Source organism: Nansenia antarctica (assembly GCF_963989245.1).
Source record: "Nansenia antarctica genome assembly, chromosome: 10".
In the NCBI taxonomy this organism is placed as follows: domain Eukaryota; kingdom Metazoa; phylum Chordata; class Actinopteri; order Argentiniformes; family Microstomatidae; genus Nansenia; species Nansenia antarctica.
Genome location: NC_137680.1, coordinates 8,244,350 through 8,254,349, shown reverse-complemented (window position 1 = coordinate 8,254,349; position 10,000 = coordinate 8,244,350). Strand labels below are relative to the sequence as shown.

The 10,000-nt window shown below is 47.9% G+C and overlaps 2 protein-coding genes across 2 annotated transcripts in view; both read right to left on the bottom strand.

Annotated features, from left to right (window-relative positions):
* epb41l4b (erythrocyte membrane protein band 4.1 like 4B) overlaps nt 1-4,525 on the bottom strand; it is a gene marked incomplete at its 3' end in the record, with an annotated part of 17,451 nt that extends 12,926 nt beyond the window's left edge. The window contains exons 1-2 of the mRNA XM_080540125.1: nt 3,594-4,525; nt 1-54 (exon numbers count right to left, since the gene is read on the bottom strand). The exon at nt 1-54 is cut by the window's left edge and continues 51 nt beyond it. Of these exons, the coding sequence (XP_080396251.1) occupies nt 1-54; nt 3,594-3,875 (336 nt within the window). The 5' untranslated portion in view covers nt 3,876-4,525. The remainder of the gene's footprint in view (nt 55-3,593) is intronic.
* A 1,148-nt stretch (nt 4,526-5,673) lies between these two features.
* Nucleotides 5,674-10,000, bottom strand: part of ptpn3 (protein tyrosine phosphatase non-receptor type 3) — a gene marked incomplete at its 5' end in the record, with an annotated part of 13,532 nt that continues 9,205 nt past the window's right edge. Inside the window, 7 exon segments of the mRNA XM_080541257.1 lie at nt 5,674-6,382; nt 6,572-6,707; nt 6,805-6,950; nt 7,695-7,823; nt 9,200-9,346; nt 9,508-9,569; nt 9,822-9,912. Coding sequence (XP_080397383.1) covers nt 6,308-6,382; nt 6,572-6,707; nt 6,805-6,950; nt 7,695-7,823; nt 9,200-9,346; nt 9,508-9,569; nt 9,822-9,912 — 786 coding nt within the window. The 3' untranslated portion in view covers nt 5,674-6,307.

Sequence of the window (10,000 nt, the reverse complement as noted above, 5' to 3'; positions counted from 1 at the left end):
AAGGTCCAAATGATACATTATCTGGTCAAAAAGCTCCTGGCCTTTGGACTTTTTCTGCATAAACAAGTATGAATTAATGAGTGTAGGGTTAGGGTTAGGGTTAGGGTTAGGGTTCGGGTTCTGGGGTTAGGGTTAGGGTTCTGTCTTCTTTTATCCTCTCCCTCAGTTCAACTAGTAGAGTTGAGGGAGGCGATACATTACCAGAAATCAAACTTGACAAACAAGGGGTACCGGGGTAAGGGGTATGTACCAGAGGTCTTCACAAAAAAAAAACTTTATTGACCACCAGGGGTCCATCCAATTACCAGTAACACGTCACCAATAAGGATACAATGAGGAAGAGCTGAGGTAAAGAGAGTTGACTATAAATAGACCTGGCGGCTGGATCTGGAGCAAAAATAGTGAGTTTGTGTGTGTGTGCGTGTGTGCGTGTGTGTATGTGTGTGTACTGTATGTGAGATATTAGGGGTTGCATCTGGGGCAGAAACAGGGGGACAAGCCCGAAGGCTGTTATTCAGGCCTTTGTCATACACACATACATGCATGCGTGCGCGCGCGCACACACACACACACACACACACACACACACACACACACACACACACACACACACACACACACACACACACACACACACACACACACACACACACACACACACACACACACACACACACACACACACACACACACACACACACACACACACACACACACACACACACACACACACACACACACACACACACACACAGAGGTCCTCTACGCCCTTGAGCTGCACACCCATCTGCCCTACTCCACTGGAAGGCTGCATCGCAACACCATGTCTATAAATGTGTGTGTGTGTGTGTGTGTGTGCGTGTGTGTGAGTGTGTGAGTGGGAGAGGAAAAAAAAGAGAGAGAGATATGAGAGCCTTGTACTTTGTTCCCTGATAACCAGTCTGTACCTAACCACATGTGATCGTTTGAATATGACGGCAACTGGCGAAACCGGGAACAAGTCAGCAACCAATCAAATTGTTCCGTTTTTTATTGTGAAAAATGTAAATAAATTTCATATTGTTGAAAATCAATGACACACTCGCTAGTCAAGCCAAAATATTGCAATACATTATTTTATATATATTGCGATTCGTTGAGCAATCCCCACTACTACCTACTTCTAAATACTGTAGGTATAACACTACACAAAACTGCTTACAAAACAAGCTGTGTTAGTTGACTAGCGAGTGTGTCATTGATTTTTATTTACATTTTTCAGAATAAAAGTCTGAACATTTGATCGGCTGCCGACTTGTTCCCGGTTTCACCAGCTGCTGTCACGTGTGTTTGTGTTAAAGAGTGTGTGTGTGTGTGTGTGAGGTCAGCTGGTGTGGCAGTTTATTTAGTGTGTGTGTGTGTGTGTGTGTGTGTGTGTGTGTGTGTGTGTGTGTGAGGTGTGGTTAGGGAGTGGGGATCGACACAAAGAAGCTCTTGCTCTTCCCGTTTCTCTCTCTACACAATGTGTCTGATTCCAAACCAACCCGTAGCTCCTATACCCACTGTGTCCTTCCCCCTTGGCATTCATGTAGATCTCAGCGGTCGGATGGGCGTTAGCAACATTGAGAAAACTGTTTACCACATCGATAATACCTAGCCAGTCCTTTCCAATCTTCGTGTGCCTGGGGCTAATCTGCAATTAAGCAACGGTCTACATGAACAACACTACACAATTCAGAGAGTTCTGTTCTATTCAATACACCTGTCCCCATTCCTCAGGGATATTATAGGAGTCTTGTCCAGGCTTGTCCCAGTATCACTAACCAGTGGCTCATAGCATAACACCTGTGTCCTTAATGCCGTTTGGTATAGCCATGTCCCACTTTGCCATGCTTCATAGATCACTGGTATTGTGCTCTCATGACTTTGTGTATTTTCCTACAAAAGACCTTAGAGAGACTTTCAAAGCAGCATCATTGTAATTCTAAGCTGCAGAATTATCTAGAAAGATCTCTGCTTTTCTGAGAATCTCTGATTCGCCTAATACTAGGCTACTCTCCGACAGGATTCAAAGGTGGCGCATGGTACAGGCTCAGTGACACACACACGACCTTCGAGTAAAATCTCACGAGACGCACGACATGCCCACACACACACTCGAGCCGTTCCCACGCATGTAGCTTAGTCTGTGTCTGTGTCACAGAGTTACAGTCATGATACATCAGATCAGATCTGACTACAGGGACTTGCAGTGCTGAGACAGCGAGGAGAGAGAAAGAGAGAGGGAGAGAGAGGAGATATAGAAGAGGGGGTGAGGGAAGAGAAGAGATAGGGAGGAAGGGAGAGAGAGACAGGGAGGGAGGGAGGGAGATATAGAAGAGGGGGTAAGAGAAGAGAAGAGATAAAGAGGAAGGGAGAGAGAGGGAGGAAGGGAGATATAGGAGAGGGGGTGAGGGAAGAGAAGAGATAAGGAGGAAGGGAGAGAGAGGGAGGAAGGGAGGGAGATATAGAAGAGGGGGTGAGGGAAGAGAAGAGATAAGGAGGAAGGGAGAGAGAGGGAGGAAGGGAGATATAGAAGAGGGGGTGAGGGAAGGGAAGAGATAAGGAGGAAGGGAGAGAGAGAGAGAGGGAGGAAGGGAGGGAGGGAGATATAGAAGAGGGGGTGAGGGAAGAGAAGAGATAAAGAGGAAGAGAGAGAGAGAGAGGGAGGAAGGGAGGGAGGGAGATATAGAAGAGGGGGTAAGAGAAGAGAAGAGATAAAGAGGAAGGGAGAGAGAGGGAGGGAGAGAGAGGGAGGAAGGGAGGGAGGGAGGGAGATATAGAAGAGGGGGTAAGAGAAGAGAAGAGATAAAGAGGAAGAGAGAGAGAGAGGGAGGAAGGGAGGGAGGGAGATATAGAAGAGGGGGTAAGAGAAGAGAATAGATAAAGAGGAAGGGAGAGACAAGGAGGGAGGAAGGGAGGGAGGGAGATATAGGAGAGGGGGTAAGAGAAGAGAAGAGATAAAGAGGAAGGGAGAGAGAGGGAGGAAGGGAGGGAGGGAGATATAGAAGAGGGGGTGAGGGAAGAGAAGAGATAAGGAGGAAGGGAGAGAGAGGGAGGAAGGGAGGGAGGGAGGGAGATATAGGAGAGGGGGTAAGGGAAGAGAAGAGATAAGGAGGAAGGGAGAGAGAGAGACAGGGAGGGAGAGAGAGGTCCCCCTCTGAGGAAGCTCCCTCCCAGCCAGCAGTCAGAGTGGGGGAAGTAATGTGATGAATTGGCTGATCATTCACAACACCATCTGTAGCTGTACCTCTTTCACTGCACAGGAGACACACACACAACACACACACACACACACACACACACACACACACACACACACACACACACACACACACACACACACACACACACACTCAACGGTGCAAGTGACATTGGCCCCCCATAAAGCTCTAGCTTGAAAACAACAGAAGTTTCTAGCTGAAAGAAACGTGAGAAGAATGTTTCAGCAGAGAATTTGGTAAACAACCAAGGGCTGTCTGTCTGCGGTCATAATGTGCATGCAACTCCTGCATACCAGTCACACAAGACACAGTCACGACAGGAGGCGACACAGTGACAGCACACACACTCACCGGGAGATCCACGTTCACGTCGGAGCCATCCAGCAGCAGCACGCGACAGGTGATCGTCGCCCCCCTCACGGTCGATCCTCCCGGTGCCGGGATGTGCACGGCCGCTCCCCCGGTGACCACGGCGGGCGCGTGGACGACCTGCTGCTGGTGGGCGAGCAGAGCTCCCGGTAGGTTCCCGGTTCCTCCTCCTCTCCCGGTGTCCCGTTCGTCCTGCTGCCTGTCCGCCGGGAGGAACCGTCTCCGCGAGCGGCGGCTGAACGTCCGGCGTAGAAAGCCCATCATCTTTTCTGATCCGTCAATTCTTTTTTTTTTTCAAGTATTTTTTATTCAAAAGTTACACAATACAATATGATTAAACATGTTGATTTTCATATTATTATTTTTTTTTTTTTTACAATTTTTCTGTTGTGTCTGATCGTCAATTCTTATCCACAGCGCACGAGCTCCGTGCCGGTTAGGGAGAGAAGGAGAAGCTACAACCGGAAAACAGTGTACCGGTAATAACGGGCCACCACGGTCCACCCACCCGGGGGGGGGAGAGAGAGTCACTCACGGCGGGCAGGGGGGCTTCAAGGCTGCCGCTGAATCCTGGAAGCCTGGATGACTCAGGCAGCAGTGGTTGTCTGTCTACAGCCGCATATTAAATATTAAACTAGGCAACTGTATCAGGCTATATCAGGCATTAAATCGTATTAAAACATCCGAAAAACACACCAAAACAACCAGTTGAGTTTCTCCCCAATCATTCATTCGGTCTCACGAGAGTACACTCACTCACGGAAACAATGTTTCCCCTTTTCCCCTCTCTCGCGCACCTGCCGCTTTTCTCACTGTTGCACAGATTCAGATTCTGAAATGCTGGAGAAATCACAGGGAAGCTCTTGCTCGCTCACCCCCCGAAAATCACCTTGCCTAAGGTGGAATCGGGTAACTGTCCACCACCGCGACACATTTATTCAGACCTTCGTCCCCCTTCGTTATAATTTAATCTTCTCTCCGGGAACCGAAACTGGTCCACCACCTCACAGGTAAGTCAACCAGGGGAACTGGACAAACAGCATGCTCTGCGCCTGCGTCGAAACAAACTTTTTTTCGCCCTGGCTGCCTGGGCCAATGGTGTCAGTGATCAAGCGCCACCTGCCTGTCAGATGCCTCGAGTTTTGATGTGTACAAACAACCCCAATGGTTTCAACCACAATACTTCAAGCAACAATACAATGTTGAAGATGTCCATATCAATAGGGGCTGGGAAGATATAAGCAGGGCGCAGGCTTTTCAGATTTAACTCGGAAGAATGCATTTTCTAGATATGAAACCAGTATGTAATGAAAACCAAATATCAAGGAAGCCCACCAGACACAAGATACAAGCATAGTTGCCTAGCAGAAATAGGCCCGTTTAACTCTTCAACTACTCATATCCCGAGAAATCTACACCTGGGATGTCTTCATGTAACCTTGCTCCTTGCGTCTGGGACTTCAGATAACCTTGCCCTTAACATGCATATCAGAAAGATACACTGTACACATACACACACCACTTTTTCTATTCAGTTGACTCATGATAAGTGCACAATGCCCTAGATGAATGCAGACAGCATATCCATAGGTATCTCTTTTTTGTTGCCCCAGATATTTGTAAAGGCCTGCTTGTTTTGGCCTACTAGTTTTGTAAACTTATTCACAGCAGTCCCAAGTCTTGCGTAATACGTCGGGACAGGGGTCTTTTGTATGCAGTGGTGGCTTAGGACTACTGTGAATATGTGCACTGGAGCATGCATATAACCAGGGCAAGTAGAATGAAATAGGCTTTCTTTGATTTGGGACTGGTGCAGAGTGCAGCCTTGACGCCCATCAGGAGTCAACTGTAATAGCCTTGCCAGTCTTTACATTGAAACACATTACCTGTATGAACTTGTACACCTGTAGCTGATTTTGCCTGTGTGCAAAACACCAGTATTTATTTTGAGATTGAGAGTAAGGTTAACATACACTGAACACATTGAATTTAAATCAAATGAACAACAAATGACTGAGATGAACAAACAGACAGAAAGCTCTCAGTAGAAATCAGTGTGTTTTATTCAGTGTCTCAATAATTTAGGAATGATTATTGTGGTAGGCCTGGTGCTCCTGGCAGTCCTAGCTCTCTGCTGTGATCTACCTAAAGCCTTATCATGCTCTCTTTCAGGACCCACCGGGAAAAGATAGAACTACCTGTACAGCTGCGGCCTAGTTTTATGGCTGCGCAGCCCACAGGTAAATCCTGACCCACCAACTGGGAGACATTTCTTGGCACACAGCTATAGTGGGGCTGCAGGACTTTGTTCCAGTAGTACCCTCCAGTGTGTACAGGAATCACTACGAGAGAGCCTGTATCAGAGCTGCTCATCCGAGTCTCTGTGGAATCCAGAAGGCTAGCAGAGGCTATGTACCTGCAGCAGCACTGTGACTAGTTAGTGAGATAAGGCTAGCCGAGCAACGGCTAGGCGATAGCTCGTTATGCACTCTGTGGGCTAGCGATGCTCTGACCTCTGACTCCTCTTCTGCTGTGTACTGTATGTTGGTCCCAAATCAATCTATTGGGCCTTCGCTGCTTGCGGTCCCCTGTGGCTAGCTAAGGGCGAAGGCTAGACGGGTAAGTCTGGCGCTGTGGTTAGCTGTCTCTTTCCCTTCTGCTGTTAGGGATCCAGTAGTGGTTGTTGTCGAGGTGGGTTACGGTGCTGGAGGGCCCTCCCGCCTCTCTCTGTAGACACGCAGTATGGCCTCGCACACAAACCGGAACTGACACTGAAACACAGACAAACAGTAGACCGTAGGCGAACACGCTAAACTAAACCCAATGTTATGGTTTGAATCAGAGCTAAAAGGGGTCAGGGGTGAGAGGTTACTATGGCTGAACCAACATGGCTCTCAAGGTTATAGGTTAGGGGTCAGGGATCGAGGTGTGTGTGTGTGTGTGTGTGTGTGTGTTTGTACCGTAGTCTGGACCATCATGGCTCGCTGATCTCGTAGTGTTCTCACAATGTCCAGTGGGAACACAGGCCGACCCTGCTCCAACTGTGTCAACGCAGACTCCATGGTCATCAGAACACCCGTACGCCCAATCCCAGCGCTGCAACCATTACAACAACAAACATGAGGCTGTGTGTGTTCTTGTGTGTATTGGTGTGTACAGTGTGTGTGTGTGTGTGTGTGTGTGTGTGTGTTACCTGCAGTGTACCAGTAGTGGCTCTTCTCCCCTCCTCCTCTCTCTAACCGAGCTGATGAAGAGGAGGAAGTCTGAGGGGTCATCAGGCACTCCGTGGTCCGGCCACGCTACATACTGGAGGTGTGTGACCGCACGCTCCTCGTTGATCTACACACACACACACACACAGGAAAATACACTTAAAATATATGATATACTGCCATATTGGAGAACAGGGAAGAGGAGAGGAGGAAGGGATAGGATACAGGGAAGGAGAGGAGAGAAGAAGAGAGGCAAGAGGGATAGAGGAGGGAAGGAGAGGACAAAAGCGAGGGACAGAAGTGGAGGCTCTGGTTTGTGATGTGATGTGATGGGTGTGTGGCCTGTGGCTCCATGCAGGGATTAACTCCCTCGCCAGAGGAACAGATGGGTCTGCACAGCAGTGTGTGTGTGAATGTGTGTGTGTGTGTGTGTGAGTGTGTGTGTATATATGTGTGTGTGTGTGTGAGCACTCATGCTTCAGTGGGCATTATTTGGTTATTTACCTCTTCACTGTTGAGGCTAATATAGAACACATTCTGCTTTAGAAATGACCTGCCAAAGGATGCACAAACACACACACACATGGGGGAAGTGGCTGTGTGCTGGCTGGGGTGAGTTTGGTCAGTGTTGGGAGCCTGCGGAGAGGTGACATATGGCCTACCTGCCACACACAAACACATAGGCAAGCACCATTCTGACACTATGTGCCTGTGTGTGAGCTATGTGTGTTCATTCCAAACGAGCGTGTGTGTGTGTGTGTGTGTGTATGTGTGTGTGTGTGCATGTGTGTGTGTGTGTGTGTTTGTGTGTGTAGGCGTGAATGTGTGAGCTCTCAATTGACATGCCAGGTTGTGGGTGTGTGTGTGTTACCTGTGTGTGTGTGAGGGTGAACTGTCGTATCACGTAGGCCAGGTTGCACTCCTCTGAATGACAGCTCACTCTCAGGTACCCATAATCCCTCACTTCAGGTGGATGTGGCCAGTACTGGTGGCACTTTGTCTGGAAACACATTCAGGACAAACTGACTATGACATCACCTGGAGTCCACCACCTGAAAACATGTATACATTCTGTACTATTGATTTGGTTATAAAATGCAGCTGTTTTTCAAAGACTAATAATTATGTTTCTGATTTTGACATGCGTTGATATTGATTTAGTGGCTATGTACACCAATAACACTTCCTGGAGTCAAGAAAAATCTATTCCGTTCAGCTGACTCCACACTCTTACATTCAGTAGTGCATTCTCTTAAACATTCTTAAGTACACACACAACATCACCAGCTGAATAGGGACTGGTTGTCTGAATGTGTGTGTGTGTGTGTGTGTGTGTGTGTGTGTGTGTGTGTGTGTGTGTGTGTGTGTGTGTGTGTGTGTGTGTGTGTGTTAGTGTGTTAGTGAGTGAGTGAGTGAGTGAGTGAGAGAGAGAGACCCAGACAACGAACGAAATATGAATTCAGTCTCAGGCATTGAATGAGAGTGATGTAAGGTTGTCTGTAAATGGTGAGGATGTAGTGTATAGTATGCGTGTGTGTATGTGTGTTGAGAGGGAAGGTGAGAGGTGTTTGGTTTGGGTGCGTGTGTGAGTGAAGCAGTGTGTGTGCATTGAGGCACTTGAGCAATATCAGCAAGATGATCAATTAGAGAGAGCATCTGGTTACCTAGCAACAGGCAAGCCGACATGCAGACAGCAGTACTCACAATGAGAATGAAACCTTGGAAAATCTCTGCCTCAGTGTGTGTATGTGTGTGTGTGTGTGCGTGTGTGTGTGCGCGTGTGTGTGTGTGTACCTCATGTACCCGTCTATGTTCTCTCTCGGGGGAGTGTGTGTTCATGTACACTCACCAAGCACTTTATTAGGACCACTAATACATATAATATTGGGTAGAGCCTCCCTTTGCGCTCAAAACAGGCTAAATATTTCATGGCATTGATTCCGCAAGATGTTTTTCAGGCGCATTTTCAAGCTGTTGAATCCCCTGTTCTACCACATCCCAAAGGTGTTTTATTGGATTCAGATCCAGTGATTGGGAAGGCCACTGAAGAAAACTGTCACTCAATGTCATGTTCATAAAACAGATTGAGACGACTTTTGCTTTGTGACACGGTGTATTATCATGCTGGAAGTAGCCATTAGAAGATGGGTACATTGTGGCCATGAAGGGATGCACGTGGTCAGCAACAATACTCAAATAGGCTGTGGCTTTCAAGCGATGATTGATTGGTATTAATGGGCCCAAAGTGTGCCAAGAAAACATTCCGCACACCATTACACCACCTGAGAATGAGAAGGTGTAGAGGTGTTCCTAATGAAGTGTTCAGTGAGTGTAAGTGCTTGTGTGCGTGTCTCTCTCTGTGTGTGCATTGTATACCCGTCCTCTCTCGGTGAGTGTCGTGAGCATGATGATGGTGTGTGTGTGTTGCTCCCACACACTCTGCCAGAAGTGAGCACAGGTCTGAGGCAGAGGACCCTGAGCCGCGATATACCGCAAGCACACACCAGACACGGGTGGCGCCACCTGAGAGACAAGCGCACACACACACACACACACACACACACACACACACACACACACACACACACACACACACACACACACACACACACAGTGAGTATATACACACCCACACAACAGATACAAAACACACAAATACACATTTACAAGCGGTATGTACTGACCGTGATGTGGCTGGCGTTGATGTAGTCCTCCTGGTCCCGTAGAACCACTCTGGACATGTCATCTACCAGCAGAGAGCACAGTTGACATAGCTTTCTCCTCACAGTCACGGGGACTTGTGACACACAAGCACGCAATACTATCATAGTGCAGTTGAATTTCTAGACCAATCTGAGGCAGTACTGTATCAGTGACCACAACAGTAGACCAGGGTTAGATTGTGAGGGTCTTTTCTATATCAGATGAAGGACTGAGGTGGAGGGACACACAGGACAGGTGTGTGTGTGTGTGTGTGTGTGTGTGTGTGTGTACTCACAAGGCAGCACATCCTTGTATCTGTTTTTGTCTGTGTTCTCTGGAAGCCGAGCGCAGGCCACTGAAAGGCCCGGCTTTCTCCGGTACAGATTCTACAACACAAACAGAACCGTTCACTTGTCTCCCTCGGGTCTTGTTGCTATGTGCGTTGCTAGAGTGTGTCTACGAACAGTTTACTTA